The sequence below is a fragment of the Sitophilus oryzae genome, unplaced genomic scaffold (genome assembly GCF_002938485.1).
Source record: "Sitophilus oryzae breed Bouriz unplaced genomic scaffold, Soryzae_2.0 scaffold_1716_pilon_pilon, whole genome shotgun sequence".
Classification (NCBI taxonomy): Eukaryota; Metazoa; Arthropoda; class Insecta; order Coleoptera; family Curculionidae; genus Sitophilus; species Sitophilus oryzae.
This window is the reverse complement of record NW_022146409.1, coordinates 2462599-2484826: the sequence shown is the minus strand read 5'-3', so window position 1 is coordinate 2484826 and position 22228 is coordinate 2462599. Positions and strand designations below refer to the sequence as shown.

Here is a 22228-nt window from a genome sequence, read left to right as displayed (position 1 = left end):
ATTGCACGCAGGCCGCTATCTCCCGTTCGGGACTTAATATCTAATCGACACTTTCCGACAAGTCGGAATTAACTATCTCTGCGCTGTGGTTGTCATTTTGTGGATCTACCCAAGCTCACCTGATGATGGAGTAGGGCTCCGAAACCGGTAGTGAGAGCAGGTTGATCCACATTATGACAAACACAGCGTAGAATTAAATTACTATATAAGCAGTTAAGTGGCAATTATGTTATACTTAATTATCACGATAACACGTATTGAAATTTAATTTAGGGTTGATAATAATTTCTATTTTAGAGTACTTAAATGATAATTAATTTTTTATTGGTCGAATTACATTTTCTAGAAACTGGCCAGTCTCAGTAAACTCTGCTATAGTAAAGGCCACGAATGTTTGGGAGTGATTTATCGGTCGCTACCATGTGAACTAATCTGTTCAAGGTCACATAAAACTTAATTCCAGTGCCGTGGTGTTTCAAGTCATTATAATAATCAATATATAATCTGTTGTAATTTGTTGTTTTAACTGTCAAAGTCTTGTCAAAACATATATTTGGTTATAAATATAAAATGGAATGCCCCATTGGTCGCCCTGCAAGCACACCAATGGACTGACGCACAAAAACGAATCAATCAAAGAAACGCGATATAGTATCGTCTTTGTCAATCACGCTAACATTTTAGAATAAGTAGGAGGAGCGCAGGCAGATGATTAGACCGAACCTACGTCTGCGATAAAAATATACGTTGTTAATGTAAAAATGATAGCGCGCGTGTCGATTCTAACTTCATCAAGCGATGAATCACTCCCAAACATTCGTGGCGTTTACTATATTAACATTAATTAGTATTAAGGTAACCTAGTTTTAATATTTAACAACCATAGCAATAATCCATCGAACATTATGAATTTATATTATACGAAGGTAGAATAAATTAGTATTAGCATGGCAACAATCGAGTAATCATTTACATGATACACCTAAACACATTTTTACAAAAACCTCGTAGACGTGGTTCCTGGAGTAGAAATATATCACCCCTGAAAATGTTTGCACTTATTTAAGACCCACCCTGTATATTTGGGACAACTCATACACAGCTGAGGATATCTACTACCAGATAGCAACAGAAGAATTAAGTTAGCATGGAGTACTTATGGAAGTAACTCAATCATATTCATCTCTAGAATGCCACCTTATGTAAAGAAAAAAACATTCGACCAATGTGTAGTACCAGTCATGACCTATGCATGCGAAACCTGGACACTTAAAACGAACATTATAAGGAAACTTCAGGTCGCACAATCTTCAATGGAACGAAATATGCAGGGAATACCCAAAAAAGACCGTAAAAGAATAGATTGGATACGACAAAAGACCCAGGTAATAGATGTCATCCACGGAATCAAATCCCAAAAGTGGCAATGGGCAGGACACCTGGCAAGAAGGACGGACACCAGATGGACCACAAAAATTCCACGAGGAGTTAAGAGACCTAGAAGAATACCAAACCTGAGATGGGACCTGGATATTAGGATATCAGAAGGGATAACTTGGGCCCGCCTAGCCAATCTACAAAGAGAATATCTAAAATGTGAGGAAGGCTACACCACAATTGGAAATGGTTGAATAAGCTAAGGATGATAATGATGTTAAACATAAATTGAGATTGATTGAAGTATTCAATAAGTTTGGTTTACTTTCTGTTTCACCAACTTTTGATTTCTAAATGATAGCTTCTTTTGTATTCTGAATAGAATGGCATATCCTATGTCAAGTTTCGATACCTTCCCTTAAAAAATACTATTTAAATTTCAGTCTAGAGTGCCATGGGTTGACAAACCATTAAATTTAATTAAGAGGCTTTGTTTTTTTTAAGTTTTGATATTCTTCTTCCTCAGTCTTTGTATAACGATAATTTTGTACTATAAAGAGCAATATCATATATTTTCCTTAACATACCTTACATACCTGAAAGAAGATCATGTTTCATTGCTAAATGATACAAAGGATTATCTTTCCCATGTAACCACTGAGCTCCCAAATCTAAAGGTTTATGATCGACCATAATGGTTTCAATTCTTCCTCCAGGCCTGTCTTGACTTTCTAATATTACAAACTCTTCTACGTTGTTTTGCATCAACTCAGATGCAGCTCCTAACCCTGCCATTCCTGCTCCTACTATAACAATTTTGTGGTTTTGACGTTTCCTGTATTAAATAAATTTTGTAAAATATTGATAATAATTTTGAGTGGATTGAACGAAAGTAAAGTAATACATACATGCACATTGAAGAGGTGTCTGCCATTGAGAATTTTTTTATAATAATTATAACACAGAAGACAATAACATCACATAAAGAAGCAGAATATTCTGAGAAAATCACCAAAAAAAATGTCGTAAAAAATAGTAAAACATTCTACACTATAAGATGAAATGCTATAAGACTGATTAAAATCATTTATTTTTAAATAGTAATAAGTATATAATATATCGTTATTTAAAATATGACATCTCCAAAAATGTGGTCCCATATATACGTATAGTTGTTCCCTTTGAAGCATTTAGAAAGAAATACAAAAAGCAACAGTATATGTTAGTATTGATTATTATTATATTAGTATAGTTATTATTGAGTTAAAAATATTAGCATTTAGGATGGGCAGCTAACGCTTTTAACCAAAAAGCAATCAGTTTCAAATGTTAACAGACCTGAAAAATCCAAAGATTAAATAAACATTAAAAAACAGCCTTAATCTATGTAATTATCCATGTATATTTGATACCAATTAAACTTTTAGATACGTAATCGAGGGCGCAATTTTTAAATTCATTGTTGCCAATTCGGCGCCGACGATTGACATATTCGGCGCCGGGCTAACTAACTGGAATTTAAATTTTCCGCTGGGGATTCAGGTGGTAGCTCTGCTGTAAAAAAATGTCAAGTTGCCACATTTATTTATTTATGTCCTGACATTGTCATTCGTTTTGACACATTAGTTTTTTATTACTCATTTGAGTTTTTGGTTTAAATAACAGTGTTGTGATACTTCAAGCTTAAAAATGTTTACTAGCAGACCTTGCAGACGAACACTGTTCTTTTTAGAACCTCTTTTAGTGTGATGTGTACAAGATAGCTTAGTAGCCGTAAAAAACTCATCGCAACTTATGGAAAGGGCCATTACAACCAGTTTCCCGTTGAACGAAAAAGCGGTAGTAATGGCCTTTTATGTCCCTTAAGTGCTGTTAAGAAGGTGAGTTTTGTTGATGTAAATAGTAATAACTGTTTACACAGGGTGGCGCACCTCATTCGCCTCGGTTGATTATACGAAAACGGAAAGATGTAGAAACAAACTATTTTATGGGTATATGTGCGAAGGCAATGTGCAAAATTTAAAATTATTTTGAAATGTACAGGGTGTGTCAGAATTAAGATCCATACCAAAGTTTTATTTTTTCTTATGGAACACCTGGTATTTTATTTCATTTTTGGATTCTTGGACTTAAAATAAGGCATGTATTATAAGGGTTTGATATGTCTAAAAGCTTTGGTTTTTGAAATATTTAAAGATATTTAAATATGCATGCTATAATAAAAAGGTTTGTCAACACCTTGTACATTACTTTTCAGAATTAATTCTGGTGCTGACTTTCAAGCCAGAGAAATAAACTTAACTAAAAAATGTGATTGCTTCCTTAAATGTATACAGAGGTATCAAAAATTGCTGGTCTATTTTAACTATTTATTTTACATAAAAACTTCGTTATTTCAAATACAACACTATGTATTTTTTTAAATAAGTCAAAGCAGATATAAATACTCTTTCAAACCATATTAGGGTTTCCTATACCTATCTGGCTCAGATTTTGAATAAAAAGCGATTTTTCAATAAAATTGTAATCAAGATGGCTGGTGTCGCCATGGCAATTTTCTAGTGACACTTAGTAGCTATTTTAAAATCGACATTATTTTATGGACTTTATTTAAATTTATAACAGGTTATTTTTATTCAATTTACCTACAATAATATTAATAAGTAAATATTTATAATTTTATCAAGAAAAATGAAGCAGTATCTGCTGGCATAAGGAATGCATATGTTACTAGTGATTTTATTTTGTGAGGACAATTGCTTGTTGGCCTGAAGGGTTTATACTCAAAGATATCCAAATAGGAATCTTCCTGATAAGCGTTCCTTTGAAAAATTACTTTTCCTATTTCGCAGAGCTGATGAAAAACCTATTAGGCAGAAACCTGTCGTTGGAAGTGAAGAAAATGAATTTGCCTTAATTGGTTCTTTATAGAAAATCCAATACTTATATCACAGATTATGCAGATTATAATCTTTGTTTTTTCTTTATTGTTTTTCGTGGTTCCAATTTTCGGAATCGGGCACTAGTTAGGTGACTAGTTTGCGCACATAGCACGCCCACTTATGGCCTCTAAAATTGTGCACAGCGCCTGACCGGCACAGTTATTAGAGAGATATCGGAAAACCGAATAGCGTCATCCAGTATTTACGCGTACCTTATCATGGTTACGATATGCGCGAGTAAACGCAACACCCGCTAATAACATTACCGCCTGACGTAATTTGAGGATCAATTACACCAAGCGTTCTTTCTAAATAACCTCTGATAACGTTTAAAAATTGCTTAAATGGGTATGTGCGGGTATTTGACAACCGGAGCCGACCGGCGAGATCTTTTATTTTAGGTTATGTTTAAATTGTTTTGAATTATTGCTTTAGTTTTATTAGGTAATTTGATATTTAAGTAGCTGGGATTAGTTTTAATTAAATAAATATGGATTCCACCTCTTCCAATACTAAAGAACCTATAAAGAGTCTTAGGTTTACAGCAGATGACGACTTAGCCCTTCTAAGAGAATTTGTTGCTTGTTGCCCTAAACCCATTGGCAGACGTTGAACAATAAAGCACTGGAAATAAGCACTTTAGCCCTTTAGTTTTAAAATACCTAGTAAACAAAACAAGTTCAAAGTTTTAAATTCAAAGTTAGGTTAAGTTTAAATAGCGGACGCGACGCGATCAGAATTCTTTCCGATCCGATAACTATAAATGAAGAGAGTTAATACCACCTCACGTAAAGGAAATAATACCTGGCCTTATTAACGTCCATGCACGCTATTCGGTTTAGCGAAATCTCTCTATTACGCTGTTTATTGTTATTTTACGCGAGTTTATTTTTGCGCACAGGAAATTTGACTCGTTTGCACATCGTCATAAAAAACAATTTTCGTACCACGAATTAGGGACAAAATTTTTATCTGTATACTTATAGGATACCTAATCTGTGCTTATATCTACAAGTGTAATATAAATCAAAGAACTACTCCTTTATTTTTCTTGACAAAATAATAAATGCTTACTTATTAAACTGTTCTAGGTAAACTAAATAAAAAGTAAACTGTTATAAATTTAAATAAAGTCCATAAACTAATGTCGGTTTTGGAAATAGCTACTAAGTGTTACTAGAAAATTGCCATGGCGACACCAGCCACCTTGATTACAGTTTTATTGAAAAATCGTTTTTATTCAAAATCTGAGCCAGATAGGTATAGGAAACCCTAATATAGTTTGAAAAAGTATTTAAATCTGCTTCGATTTATTTAAAAAAATACATAGTGTTGCATTTGAAATAACGAAGTTTTTATGTAAAATAAATAGTTAAAATAGACCAGCAAATTTTGATACCCCTGTATAAATTTAAGGAAGCAATAAATTTTTTTAGTAAAGTTTATTTCTCTGGCTTGAAAGTCAGCACCAGAATTAATTCTGAAAAGTAATGTACAAGGTGTTGACAAATCTTTTTATTATAGCATGCATATTTAAATATCTTTAAATATCTCAAAAACCAAAGCTTTTAGACATATTAAACCCTTATAATAAATGCCTTACTTTAATCCAAAATCCAAAATAAAATACCGGGTGTTCCATAAGAAAAAATATAACTTTGATATGGATCTTAGTTCTGACACACCCTGTACATTTCAAAATAATTTTAAATTATGCAAATTGTCTTAAATTACCCTGTACATCGACCTACATGTACACATAAAAGATTTTCTAAAAAATAACATAACAATGGAAATAGCAGAAGAATATATATATTTGCGACAACTAATACACAGTTCGGGATCTCTACTACATCCAGAAATCAACAGAAGAGTTCAGTGAGCATGAAGTACTCCATGCTAACTGATGAAAAAACTCATTCGTATTCAAAATTAGAATGCCACTTTATCTAAAGAAGAAACATTCGACCAATGTGTCTACTACCAGTCATGGTCCTATGCATGCCAAACCTAGACACTTAAAAAAGACGAACATTATAAGGAAACTGCCGGTCACACAATGCTCAATGGAACTGGAAATATGCTGGGAATAACCAAGAGAGACCGTAAAAGAATAGAGTGGATACAACAAAAGACCCAGGTAATAGATGTCATCCATAAAGTCAAATTCCTCAAGTGGCAATGGGCAGACACATTTTTTTTCGTGGGGGAAAAATCTGCAAACCAGAGAGCGTAAATGGTACTGTCATTTCAAAATAATTTTAAATTATGCACATGTACACATAAAATATTTTGTTTCTAACGCTGTACCGGTCGAGCTTATCACGTGACTAAAAGTTTATTTGATATGAACTATAGATAAATTATATCCATGTAGATCTGTTTTCATATTTTTATTTTGTATTTTATTTAATTTTCATATAATATACTAAGGACTGGCAAAGTTTAGTCTTGGGTCGAGATTTCCGTATGTAAGAAGAGTATAATACAATGCGGTTATGATTTTTTAAACCCGATGCAAAACCTATAGCTCCATCTATGTGTAACCCGACGTATTATACACCTAAAGGAATTTATAGAAAAATAAATGGGATTTTTAGGATGTACAGTTTTCTTTAAATCAGTACTTCGTCATCTTGCCCCGTTCGTCATCATGCCCCGACCTCCCCTACATCATGCGTTCAGCTTCAGGATTTAATTACGTCTCGTGACGTGATTTGTTTATTAACGAGTGGTTGTAATTTTCCCTATAGCTTGTAAATTTTTAAGTTAGAAACACCTGCATTTTTGGTAAAAATAAGTGGAAATGAGTTGGTGTGCGACAGTGATCGCGCTATTAGAAGTCTGAATTCATAAATCTAGAAATCTATTAGAAATAATTGATTGTATTTTTTTCAAAAACTTTCTTAATATTTCTGCCATATTTTCTTCGCAGAAAGTAGTGAAAATCTTTATAAATAAAAAAGTTACACAATTGCTGAAAATTGCTATGCACTAAAAGTAAATGGACGGGTTGCTTAAAATTTTTGAATGGAAAAGAAGAACCTCTCTTATCGAATTTTTCTTATTTGTATTTATCTTAAACATATTGTAAAAGGTCCGATCTTCAAAATAAAAAAGTTGCAATATCTAAAGTGGTTCTTGAGTTATAGCGTGTTATGTGTTAAAAAGTTGAGTTTTTAAATTATCGCGATTACTGACGTTTTCTCGTTATAAAAAAATGGACACCCTAACGATATTCTTATAATTCCATTTCAGATGCTCAGAAACATATCTAATGATTTTATCTAGTTATCTTTTCGAAAAAAAGGTATTAATTAAAAATAAGCGGTTTGCGATCGTAATTTTACTTTACTTGATAGGGAAAGGCGTACCGGCAACGCTGCAACAGTACACGGTCGCGTTTCTCTCACTCCCACTTTAATAAGATCCCTATGCAATTTACTTCCACACATCATGTAAATACCGACCCAAAAGTAACAGTTGCCAGCACGGTATAAAGTGCTTAAACAATGTGCATCAGCGTTAGGTTAGATCAAATTTAGTGACATACATAGGAGGCATATAGTTTGTTCAGCCATCGTTCAACGTCACGTTTTCAACATTTTGTAAATTACTGCACATTGTTTTTACTAATTGTCATTGTCATTTGATTTGGGGTTTCAATTTTATTAACGGATATTGATCACTGTCAAAATTTGTTTTTAGTAATTGCCATTGTCGTTTGATTTTCGGTTAAAATTTTATTGGCGGACATCGATCAATAAAAATTAAAATTGGCGGACATCGATCGTCAAAATTAAAATTTGATTAGGCTGTCAAACAATTTTAATTTTTAATTTGAAATTCAATTTTTTTATTTCTAAAATGCGTTGCTGATTTAGCGAGAATGAACAAGTTCTCATTGCAAAATTTATTAGTTATTTTACGCGAGAAAAAAGACACAGGTCTTTTTCCTAGTCGATGAAGTAATGAAATATGAAGTAATTACAATACAAACGCGTATAGTCTTATGTAAACACAAATCAAAAGATCAATCAAAATTTAAACGATCAAAATGAATAAAGGTCTATCATATCTATTTGAATATAATAAAAAGTGAACTTAATCTAATAATTTCAGAACGTATTTAAAATTTTTGTAAGCAATATGAGCTGATCTCAGGCATACCCTAAAACGCATATTTGACAGATAATGATGAAGTAACGTTGAACGATCGCTGAGCAGACAATATAATATTCAATATATTAATTAAAGCTTCAGAAATATAACTGTTCTTTAGATAAAACGTACGATAAAAAAACAACATAGCGGCGTTTGAAATGAAAATCGTTTTTTCTTGAGACCATTTACTAAACAGGCATAAAAATGAGTAAAACTTTATTAAAATGTAAAAAGTTTCAAGACTAGAAATTATGTCAAGATACACTGTAAATGAAATTCTGAATGTATATTAAACGTATTAGCTTTATCCACTTATAAACTTCAGCTTAGTTCACAGAAATGATTCCTTTTTAGTATAGATAAGAGTAGATATGATCGCCTCTGACTAAATGAAAGCTTTTGAAAAGAGACTCGATATTATATAATTATATTTTAGCCCTTGGGTTGGCATTTTAATTAAAATTCTAAAGTAATGACATCATAATAAATTTAATTACTCTCACAGGAAAATACCCCTGAAGAGTAAACAGATTATAGTTTAATTATTCATATATTTAAAATGCCTTAAGGTCATACACTTAAAGCAGAAATTCGTCAAAGAATATGTTAAATGCTCTTATAAACTAAAAGAAAGAAGGAAATGCAAACCACTTTCTGACATAAATCTGACTATGCTCCACTTACTTACTTGTAAAATTGTATTAGCCGGTCTGCTTCTCTATAACCAGAGTCAACAGCTCCATGTACAGTAGAAAAGTATTTCCTATGAGTAGCTTCTCCAGCAAAAAGAACTACATCTTTACCATCACAGTTTAAAGGCTCAATAATTTGACGTCTTACTTCATCAGAATCTGTTGATTCAGCATTAACATATGAATATGTTCCTTTGAAATGAGCATTAGTTCCCCAAGTCGACCTATCATTACAAAAATCAAAAGTATTTATTAAAAATATATTGAATACAATGTAATTTTTGCATGAAAGCTTGGTAAAATATTTTATCTATAGACAGAATATAGCCTAATAAGTAAATAATTGTTAGCTGGTCATTTAAATTAAAAAGTAAATATTTATTTCTGCCAATTCTTGAATGTCGTAAGTTGAAATCTTCTTTTATTTCACTGGGCAGACTTTTATATTTTACTAGCTGACCAGGCCAACGTTGTTTTGCCATATAAATATTTTCAGTCATTTTTATTCACGAGGTTGAAAATAATTATTGAATTACTAATATCGCTATTAAAAAATAGAGGTTAATGGCAAAGGGGTGAAAATTTAGGGTTGTATGTGTTTTTTACCAAACCAAACCAAATCACATCATCAAAAAAATTATCCAAAAAAATAAATTAAAAAATAGGGGTAAACCATCCTTATCACTTAACCTATTCTCAGACTTATTGAATATACATATAAAATTTCACCAAAATCGGTTAAGCCGTTTCGGGTGGAGTATGGTAACTAAAACTGTGACAACGAAATTTTATATATTAGATTATTTTTTTATATTTTATTACAGTTTTATTGTGCATCTGTAATAGCGCTTTTTTAATAGATATGCTACGCTCAATAGTCGAAATACGCAAATCTAGTTTTGAGCAAGGAATATTTCCCAAACCCGAAAAACCAACTAACCAATGAATTACACCCGCCAAATAACCACGCTAACCAACTCACCAAATAACCAATCCAACCAAAAAGAGTGAAACCAATGCAATCAAATCACACTAAAGCAAAAAAAAATAATAAAATAAAATTAATTTTTCGGGTTTGGGAAATATTCCTTACTCAAAACTACTTAGATTTGCGTATTTTTCTCAGGCATTGCCCGAATTCGACTATTGACCGTAATAGATATAATTACCCAAGTAGCATTTTCACGACTTGCGGCCACATGTTTACTAAACACAACGTTGGATTAGTTACAAAAAATAGTTAGCTCCCTACCTTAGGTATTAAAATAAATTTAAACGTTTTTATAACGTTGTGCCGACGTTGGACTAGTACTACAGCAAAGTAGAAGCTTCTGCGACGTCGAATAAACGTTGTCGTGTAACCTTTTTTGCTTAAGTGATCTTTAGGTGATTCGGACAACGTAGTTACAACGTTGGACAATATAGAGTTTTCCGACGTCAGTTTCAGGACCTATTCCAACGTTATGCAAACGTCGTCTGTTTTACTAATTCCAACGTTGTTTATATTTCCTTATTCTTACGTTGGTAGGACGTCGAGTCACTACCTTTTTGCAACTGTATTGAACCATGACCTTAAATCTTAAATTTTCACTTCATTGTTCTGTTCAGTCAGACAGTTCAGTGCTGTTTTTGTTTTTATAAAAAAAAAACTTAATTAAAATGGGACATAAGAAAGGTACATATAAAACTAAATTTAAATATACATCGACATATATTACCGACCCACCTAGCAAATATAGTTCCCAGTCCTTTTTAAAATGTCACTGCCCCTAAAGCATCCCTAAAGTATAGTTCCTAGGCCCACTCTGCCACTTAAAATATTACTCTATAAGGAATAGTAACTTTGAAGTATATTTCGAGAGTAACCGGTTAGTGCCTACCTACCATAAAAGTGGAAAACAAACACCCCGATTGCAAGTCGCAAACATGTAATTTAAAGAAGTGGCTGGAACTACCCGAATCTTCGTATATGACACCATAAAAGACCAAAAACTTTATAGTAAGTTTTCAAAGTAGGGGTTACTAACAAGTGCTACCATAATGCCTACATTAAGTTTTTGTTACTTTATAGTAACAATTTAAGTTACGGGGTAGTCGCGGCCACGACACCTAGTTACTTCTAATTTATAGTAGCATTGAAAGTAGCAAAATGGTTACTGCTACCTTCCTAGGTTACTGTAAAGTAGCCGTCGCTCATCCATTGCCACTAAAAAGTCACGGGGATCAAAAACGGCTACTTTATAGTGACCGTAACTTAATATACCCTAATAAATATAATTGCCTCAGATTGCATCGTGTGCTACTGTTTTAGTGTTTTCTTTTACTTGCTTTTAAGCTTTATTAAAATTTTGAAAAATCCTTAAATTAAAAGGTTAGAATTAAACAAAAGGAATCACTGCGAGCCGATGCATCAACATCAGAAACAAAAACTACATCTTTCTATAATCCTACTGATGAACATCATATATCAGGTAGTGACTGAGACATTTTTGAAGCTGTTTCTGTAGATGAGTGTAGTGTTAGTTCATTTGAAACTGAATCTCAGAGGAGAACTAATTTGAGAACCAACAACAATATAAAACAAGAGCTAAAAGAGTGGGCGTTAAAATACTCTATACCTCATGTAGCTCTGAATAATATAAATAAATGAATGCCTTTATTGTCAAAAAAAAATTACAATTTGTAGATGAAGGTAAAGTAAACAAAGTAAACAAACAAGCAAACAAAGTACACAAACAAACAAACAAAAGATAATACAAAACATTATACAAATAATAAAGAAGTGGAACTATAATATAGAAACACTAATAATAGAAAATGCACAATAACTAAAAAATAACTTCAAATGACAAGGCGGAACGTTATAATGGTACCAATGGAATGTATAGTCGCCACTGCCACGATCAGTGTAGCATAACGCTCCAATTAAGTGGCAATTTGGTGGCGCAGGGAACTTTCTTGGAAAAAATCACTTTATGGTTCCAAAGAATCGTTGACCATGTAGTTCCAAAAAAGTTATTGTTTCTATAAAGTCGCCTTTGGGTAGCTACAATTGTCACTTTATCAATCCGAAGATTTTAAAGGTCCAAACGGGAAGGGTTGGACTAATATGTTATTGTTCCCGGTACTTTGTGGAAGCATATGGAACTATACAGTATTACTCGGATTAAACGGCCATATTTTTTTCATGAATTTTTAGACGAACAGCCAAATGGTTCAAACATTATGCGTTTTTGAGCTAAATATACCTAGATTAAAGCTTTTTTCCTTAGTTATTTTGTTGGTGGACTAATATTTTAAAGTTTGACCCCGGTTTCAAGCAAATTATTATTATTTTTTAATTACAACCATGAGTTTCGATTGCAAATAATATAATAATTTGAAATATTTTGAGAGGCGCTCGAAAATTTTGTTATATAAACCCACTATTTTATTCGGTAAAGTTGATTGCGTTCTGGAATTTACCTAAAAAAGGCGTTAAAATCGCACGGTAAATAACAAATAACGAAAAAATATTAATGGCTTCCATAATTATTTTTCATCGTGACATTTATTTTTATGAAATGTGAAATTGCATGAAGGAGTCGCTGCGAATAAAGTTCAACAGTTTAACGAAAGTTCCACATGTCGATGGATAACACTTGGCTGCCACGGCCCAGCAACTAGGCAGGTTCGTACCGGATAAGTCGCATTCACCAGTAGGCTACTTTATAGTAACACATCATAGTAACTCTTTTAGTGGCAAAAACTACCCAAGACACTACCCGGCTACTCAAAATCTTTCCCCATTTTGGTCGCAGTTACTTAGCAGCTACGAATATACGACGTAGCCGCCGATGGTCACTGCCCACTTTGTAGTGGCTTTGATAGTAGCAGTTACGTATCTGCCACTATAAATGCTAGTTGGGGATAGTTTATCCACTCCCTTGTTTATTTAGATTATAGAGGGCGGCACAAGCTAGACTCTAGGATGACTAAATTAGGCAATCTTGCGACTAGTATACTACCTGTTAAGGCCGAACTGCGACTTTATTAGTTCAGTATGCGACTACTCGAACTACTCCATCTTAATCTCCAAAACAACAAAGTGAAAGCCGCCATGTTGTTAAATAAGAAAATGTTTCGTTCCTAAAATAGCAATTCCTGCTTTTTGAATACATTAACTAACTAATATTTGACCCTAAAAAACATGCGGAAACAATTTTTTCGACTGCGAATAAATTATCCTCATTTTACTAAAAAAAATTCAAGAAAATTTTTAAAACTTCTTTAATTTTAAGGCCCATTAGTATTTTTCAAAGTAGAAACAATACATTTATCAATAAAGTTGTTTGCGTTTAACTTTTTTGCCTTGGGTAACGAGTAACAGAGTCGGTTAAAGTTTCAATAATTATGATCTTCAAACATCCTCCACACTTAAATACTTTTGTTTTGTTTTCCTTCACTGCCATCTGACATATGTCTCTAACTAAATCATAAAAATAATATTTTTACTATAATTATCCCAATTTAGGATAAAACGCGACTTAGACGCCATATTAGTTTTGTATTTCTGTGAATTAGGATTTTAAACAACGTTGCAGTTTGTACTAAATTAGGCTTCTAGCCAACGTCGGTATCCAACGTCGTTTCGACCCAAAAATTATTCTCCAAACTAGTGCAGACTAGGGTTGGCACGAGGTTGTGCCGACGTGGCGCCCCGACGTTTGGTCGAGTGACACAACGTTGTCCCGACGTCCAAATGCTGCTTGGGGCAGCACTTTAATGCATAATCCTACATTTGTATAGAAAAAATAGCTACTATAAATACAACAGCCCACTTTTTGTCTCCCCCTCCCTTTCCTTTTTGTCCGCATTCAAAAAACACATGTGTTGTATTTCGTAGGGAGATTCCTCACGTAAAAATAAGATTTATTTTGTATACCATTACAGGTCCGATTCTGGCTATGTTTCGTAGCTATAGAGGATTAAAACACAGAGAACTCTGTTATGTTATCTGCGGTTAAAATCTTTATTTTTTTCAATATATTATAATTTTCCTTCAGGTGATTAGAGTTTAAATTGTTCTTTTCGATTTATTATAATTTTCTTCCAAATGCTTTTAGCGATTCGATTGAAGTTATTATGAATTTTCACTGGAATATTTCTATTAAAAAATACCTGTGCGACACTGATTTTTTTCTCTTGTTAGCACAGCTGTGCTGGCCGTTTAATGGCGATTAAAAGTTCTCTCTTGATATGTTCTCGATTTCAGTCTCCTTAATGAGATAAACAGAATTTTATTAATTTGCTTTAATCGAAGTCTAATAACATCCTTTAAATTTTTTTAATGTTATTAACTAGCCAAAGTGTTAAATAAGTATTCATTGGTTCCACATCAAAAAATATGAGAAAATATTCATATAAAAATAGGTGCCGAAATGCATAGTATTTAATGTTTGTTGTTTTAGTTCTGTTTGGATTACTTTTTACTTGTGCGAGTAAAAGAGTGTTTTTGTTTAGTTTATTGTTTCCAACTATTTTTTGATATTTTTCCAACTCCATGATAATGTGTTATAATTAATAAAAATATAAATAAAGTTGAAGATTAGGTGAAATGTCAGTCAACCACTTCCCTTTAAAAACACCGACCAATGAAAACTTCTTCAGGCATGCGCAGTTAAATGAATATCCAGGTGAAATAGACTTATGCAGGATTGATATTTCTCTTTCGCTGTTTCAGCTTCACATTTTAGAGATTATGCTGAATATATTTAGCTATATGTATATGATTGGACCTATGATGATGTTATGAAAAACAAATTTAATTTTTATAGAGATATGGCACGTGTTTTTTGAAACACCCTGTAGATCACATTCAGGTTAAAAAAAAACCTTTCAAAGAAGTCATTTTGTAAATTTACATTACAGCCATACCTAATTATGTGTTCTGCTTCAGGTATATCATAATTTTTACTCAAAAATTTTCTTAAAAGAAACATGCTGCCTTTTAACAACGTCTCTTCTGGAATCAATTCAACTTGTTTAGTCATCGGTCCCACAAGCCATCCAAGAAGAATATCTGGATGGGATTCGACACTATAGAAGCCAAAAAGATCTTGCAACCATAATCTGAAAAGTAAAACAAAAACGTAAATATTGGCATTGCTACAAATAATTTAGATTGTCCAAAAACGGGGATAACCTACCCTCTACCCTAAATCACCCTGTATACTACCGTATAAACGAAAAAAAAAACAGCACCCAGTTACCTTAGAAATGACATTCGATGACATTCCAAAAGTTAATTTTACAAACAAAACGACAGTGATCTTTATTTCCAAGCCATCTATGACGCCGCTTTTTTTTCGATCGTATGGATTATTAATTTAATAAATTTTACCAATATACTGGGTGAGTCTCAAAAGTGGCTCACCCCTATATCTTTTTTATTTTTTCAGATAAGAAAACGAGATTTGGTATGTTAGTTTATGACATAAATTAGGATTGATTTACGTATTCAATTGTTTTCGGTCACTTCCTGTTCCAATCCGGAAATGACTACAACTTTTGATTTTTAAATGGCATCCTCAGTATATATTTTTAATTTATTCCATAGAAAATGACACTCTGAATAGACTGACATATCATATGTCAACTTTTGACATTTTTGAATATGGTTTATTTAAAATTGCAACAAGCGGTTCGTAACGGCAATTTGAGTTGAAATACCATATGTGTGGTATAAAATTATTCGTAAAAAAAATGCTTTTTCCAAATATCGTTCCATTTCAAACATTTCAGATATGATTAAAAATACTATTTAGGCATCTTTTCAAGGCCAGGACAAGACATTAAAAACATTAGACGATCAAATCTATTTTCCAACACTTTTTGATTAGAAGTTAGTGTTTTTAACACAGCCATGTCACTCTAGATGGACATTTAAAATACAATTTTGTTTTTAGCAAAAATGTCAAAAGTTGACTTATGTCATATACTAACATACCCAATCTCGTTTTCTTATCTGAAAAAATAAAAAAGTTATAGGGGTGAGCCACTTTTGAGACGCACCCGGTATTACCTTCCATTAAATACGGGTCCTTCTGAAAATTCTTCCAACAGTTTCTCCTTGTCTTCCTTGGTCCACAAAAAACTAAAGTCGGGCACATCGTCTGACCACCATTTCCTTGGAAATTTCAAGAATATCTTTATAATATTACCCAACGGAATCTGCTTAACAGCCTCTATTTTTGCCTTCGAAGGTTTTGGCACAAATACGTTTTCAAAAAAGTCTTTTAGTACAGTCAGAGATACGGTTACAATAATATGATCGGCATAATAAACAGAACCATCAGAACATTGGACTGTTACCTTGTTGGGACAGTTAATATTTTTGGTCCAAGATATTTTGGTAACTTCTTTGTTTAATTGTATTTTACTTTCCAACGATGTATTTTTCTAAAATAAATTTTAATATAGTAACAAAAATAATATATTATGTATCTTATGTATTGTAGCAAAGAATATATGCTAAATATTTAAATAAATTTCATTTGATCGACCCTAAAGACAATGGAATTTAGATTCAATATGTATTACGACAGCTTATTTATTAGACAGCCAACCAACTTACGATCATGTAAATGGAACTCTGGGTACGTCGTGTATCTTATTATGTAACAGGTCGAATTCTGAGGTCCATTGAGCACTGGTTTACAAAAACTAAAGGCTCCCACAGACGTTCAATTTTATCACACAGGCCTGTTTAAACCTGGTTTGTGCAGTTAAATGGGTACGTATGTGGGAAGTTCCGGCCGACTGAGCAGGCCTAATTTCAGCGGACACAGAGCCTATTTGAATTTGGTCTGCGCAAACTTACCTATATAGCGATTGGAATCAAAAAATTGAGAGTTTTTTTTCCAAAACAGACCTACAAAATATCCAGGGAGTTTCAATATTCTCTGGACCTAGAAATGCACAGACAAATGAGCCATAATTTACCTCTATACAAAAGTGCTTTGTTTGTCCGTTAGAGGGCATCAATCAAAAATAAACCCGAACGTTAGGTTAGGTTGCTGGGGTTTGGGATCCTGTGTTATTGTCTCTCCCCTGGCCCCCTTTCATTCTTTCTTTGCGTTAAAGCACTTCCAGCTCTTTGCAAAATTCCCGATGTCGCTGATTTTGGCTTCTGCTGCTTCCTCTAGTCACTCCAAAAAACATTACCCTAAAGTTTTAAAGCGTCGGTATTATATGCCGGACAGTGGCACAGCAGGTGCTCTATGGTCTCTTCTTCCTCTCCTCATTCTCTAAAGTAGTCGCTGGAAATCTTCCATCTCACGAGGTTTACCCCCGTGGAACAGTTTCCAGTGATGACACCTACAATTATGCGTACTAGGTTCTTTTTGTGCTCTAGTAGTTGTCTTTTTGCTATCAATCACTGGCCACAGTCTTCGTAGAGGCAGTCTTCACGATGTTGCCACGTCTCTTGCTGCTTGGTCTTGATGGTATTTTCTACAGCTTCCTTCAGTGTTTTGATCGTCACAAGTGGTGGGTTATCTGCCGGAATATTGGGACACCCTGTATAAAAGCATGCCATGTATATGAAAAATAAAAAATCCGCAGCAGCAGAAAAACTAAAGGAATTGATGCTGATTCGGAAGCAAATAGGGAAGCAGTTGAAGCAGCTAAGAGTTCTTTTAGAAAAATTACTTAACAAAATCTTAAAAAAACAAAAAAAAAAAATACGTAAAAATAAACAACCCGCCTGTGTTAAAGAACTCAGCGTCTCTGAGTGCTCTAAGCTCTAATGGGACTAGTGCTCTGACTGCTTGAATATGTACGAGAAAAGGCGTTGCAGGTGCAGCGCAAGTACTCAAAAACCAGCGAAGTCAACTGGCTGTCTAATAAATACTCTGTGATATTACCCTACTTATAAAGGTGTACTTACCATTAATATATTAAAAAGAGTGCGGTAGCCTTTATCTTTCCAATGCAATAACGGATTACCACCGCAGTTCACGTACGTTCTAAAACCGTCAGAATATATTTGATTCCAGGATTCAGCGGGATCCAGGCACAACGCAAATTTACTGATCCATTCTTCCAACAATTCGGCGACATGAATAACGTCCTTGTTATCTTTGCCAAATTCAGACAAAACTTGTTCATAGTAGCTAAAAGTATTTAAATTAATGTTAGTAATATACGAGGGCCAAACCACTTCAAAATCAAAATAGCAATTTTGAAGTTCACAGCAAGAGAGTGGAAAAATTGCTTTCAGAATTGGTTCCAACGGATGCAAAAATGCATTTCTCTTCGTGGAGAATACTTTGAAAAACAATAGTCTTTGAAAGTTATCTACTGTTGTTTTCTACCTCTATACCGGGTGCATTTTCAAAAGTGGCTCATCCTAAAGTCCCTAGATATATATATCTAGGGACTTTAGATATATATCTCGGGACCTAGATATATATATCTAGGGACTTTAGCTCACCCCAATAACCTTTATGTTTTTTTTTTCAAATAACGAAACGAGATTTGGTATGTTAGTACATGACATAAATTAGGTTTAATTGACGTATTTAATTGTTTTCGGTCACTTTCTGTTTCACCGGAAATGACTACAACCTTTGATTATTAAATGGCACCATCGGTATTTTTTACTTTATTCGATAGAAAATGACATTCTGAATAGAATGACAGAGCATACCTGGTGCGTCTCAAAAGTGGCTCATCCCTATAACTGTTTTATTTTTTCAGATAAAAAAATAAGATTTGGTATGTTAGTATATGACAAAAATTAGGATTGATTGACGTATTTAACTCGGTATTTATAATTGTTTGGGTCACTTCCTGTTTTACCGGAAATGACTACAACTTTTTAAATGGTATTTTTTTACTTTATTCGATAGAAAATGACATTCTAAATAGAATGACGTATCATATGTCAACTTTTGACATATTCGTTCAAAAACAAATTATATTTTAAATCTCAATCTAGAGTGCCATGTCATCAAAGAGCCTTCGAAAAATAGATTTGATCTTCTAATGTTTTTAGTGTTTTGTCCTAGCCGGTTAAAAGATGCCCAAATCGTATTTTTAATCATATATCAATTTTTTTTCAAATGGAATCGAGGTTGGCTCATTAGCATATGTATTTGGAAAAAGCATTTTTTTACGAATAATTTGATACCACACACTTGGTATTTCGAGTCAAATTGTCGTTATGAACCGCATGTTACAATTTCAAATAAACCATATGCAAAAATGTGACATATGATATGTTATTCTATTCGGAGTGTCATTTTCTATCGAATAAAGTAAAAAAATTCCAAGGGCGCCATTTAAAAATAAAAAGTTGAAGCCATTTCCGGTGAAACCGGGAGTGACCGAAAACAACTGAATACGTCAATCAATCCTAATTTGTGTCATATACTAACATACCAAATCTCGTTGTTTTATGTTAAAAAATAAAAAAAGTTATAGGGGTGAGCCACTTTTGAGACGCACCCGGTATATTAGCTTTTGACATATTCGCTTAAAAAATCTTATTTTAGATTTCAATCTAGAGTGCTATGGCTGTGTTAAAAACACTAATTTTTAATCAAGGAGCCTTGGAAAAACAGATTTGATCGTCTAATGGTTTTGGTGTCTTGTCCTAGTCGATTAAAAGATGCCCAAATCGTATTTTTAATCATATCTCAATTTTTTCAAATGGAACGAGTATGGCTCATTAGCGTATTTGGAAAAATATTTTTTTACGAATAATTTGGTACCACATACTTGGTATTTTGAGTAAAATTGTCGTTATGACCCGCATATTATAATTTTAAATAAACCATATGCGAAAATGTCAAAAGTTGACAAGTGATATGTCACTCTATTCAGAGTGACATTTTCTATCGAATAAAGTAAAAAAAAAATAACGAGGGTGCTATTTAAAAATCAACATTTGTAATCATTTCCGCTAAAACAAGAAGTGACCGAAAATAATTAAATACGACAATCAATCTTAATTTATGTCATATACTAACATACCAAATTTCGTTTTTTATCTGAAAAATAAAAAAGTTATATGGGTGGGACACTTTTGAGACGCACCACACAAATATAAAAACAACCCTCGTACCATTATTTAAAAATGTAACAAAAAACCAATTCATATCGTATTTGACACTACAGATGAATGTTATGCCAGCCACACAACTACTTGCGTAAGCTTAGATTTACACAAGTACAGCAACTTGTGTTGTAAGATGTTTGCATAAATGTCTAGACGTATGTGAAGAGTGTGTGTTTATTTTATGATGTATGTTATGATTAATATTTCTATAGTATCTAAGATCTAAGTATAGTATATCCAACGAGATCATCCATGACAGTGACAGTTGTGATTGTTATTTTATTTTACAAGCAAATTGTATTTTCTATAATTTTTTGGATATCATCTGTCGAAATCTTTCCTGAGTCATTGGACAGGCTATATGTATATATGTGCAGTATATCGTTTATAGTCTGCCTAGATCATATATACTTGCTAAGTAAATCACTATGGAAACTGTCCCAAACATATCAACGACTTCCATTTATCTTCTTTTTTTGTTGCACACGCGGTGCTTCTACTCTATCTATACTTGTCGAGGACCTATCGCCCACGCGCCAAATTTGGACATTAATTTTAAAAATTTAATTTGTAAAATGCATATATTTGAACAATGAAAAGTTGGTTTTCATAACAATGTATAATTTGTACTTTCTAAACCGGATAAAATTGTAACTATTTTGGAAATACGTGCCACTTTTAATGCGCATGCGTAAAGTCAGGTCCTCGAGAAAGACAAACCTATTGAACGTTTCATAAGTGCAATAAAGAAGATTTGAAAATGGCATGTCGTGATGTTGGAGACATATTTTTTAATGCTAAACTTATGGCGTTGATGTATCCACGTAAGTATATATGATCTAGGATAGTCTGTCCAAGGAGAGGACACATGACACTGAAAGTTGTATCTGTCATTTTAATGCCCACGTAAATTGAATTCATGAGTCATTTTTTGTATGTTACTTTAAGGCTGGCATTAAAGTCTGTCCAACGAAAAAATACCGTATGATCGAATAAAAACGGCGTCCAGTTGGCTCGGAAATGAGGATCGATGACATTTCCCATATAAATTTACATATGAAATGACAGCGATCTTCATTTCATAACCATCGTTGACGCCGTTTTTTCTCGATCCTACGGTACAGTGATAGGTTATCTGTCATTTTAATTCATAGCTACATTGATTTACAGCTGCAATTTTAGGATGTCTTCCCTTGAAGACTTACATAATAACGAAATATTCTATTCTTCAGTTATAAGAACGTTATAAACTACTTACTGCTTTGTGAAGTATTCATTAATAACTCCACCGTGCCTCACAAACGCTTCAGAATCCTCCAGTATATCTGAGGCAATGTCATATAATCTATCTAGTAAATTTTTATTCAATTTCGATTGGTCAGATATGAAAAAATTATACTTATCATATGAACTACTACTGTGAGAACCGAGGACATTTAAGTCTTTTACAAGTTCGTATACGGTGTTGCCTTTTTCTCCGTGTACCTGAAAATGAGTTTTATTGTCAAAAATAAAGTGAGATGAGGAAGATTGCGGGGAAACATTTTACATTCAAATATCGATATTTCTATTTTGAATGGACCGATTTGAATTATCTTGATGTCAAAAAAAGTGTATATTTTTGCTCTATTTGTGGAACCATCAATGACTAAAGAATAAAAGGACACGCAGAATTTTTTTTGTTAGACGCCAATTTTTTGGAGATTACGGATGTCACCAGGGATAATTTTAACGATTTTTAATTAAGATTGTTGTGTGTAGTGAACTTTATATAAACTCTATTGCAATATTGATCTGTTCGGCTTTCAAGTGTAAAAGCCGCAACAGTAAGAAAGAGCCAGGAGTTACATTTCATAGGTAAATAAACAATCCACTCCACCCGTTTAGCATCTCTTTATTGAATTTGATAATTATTTTCCTGGTATTATATGTACTTGGTATGTGCTATA

General features: G+C 33.1%; 1 protein-coding gene across 8 annotated transcripts in view; it reads right to left on the bottom strand.

Moving 5' to 3' along the window:
- The window catches only part of LOC115881339 (spermine oxidase-like), a 102897-nt gene that overhangs the window by 41043 nt on the left and 39626 nt on the right, over positions 1 to 22228 (bottom strand). For all 8 annotated transcript variants that reach the window (XM_030898782.1, XM_030898783.1, XM_030898777.1 and 5 more), the window contains 6 exons: positions 21538 to 21764; positions 18105 to 18330; positions 16239 to 16615; positions 15092 to 15286; positions 9172 to 9399; positions 1974 to 2212 (listed from right to left, as the gene is read on the bottom strand). In XM_030898782.1, the coding sequence (XP_030754642.1) occupies positions 1974 to 2212; positions 9172 to 9399; positions 15092 to 15286; positions 16239 to 16615; positions 18105 to 18330; positions 21538 to 21764 (1492 nt within the window). The remainder of the gene's footprint in view (positions 1 to 1973; positions 2213 to 9171; positions 9400 to 15091; positions 15287 to 16238; positions 16616 to 18104; positions 18331 to 21537; positions 21765 to 22228) is intronic.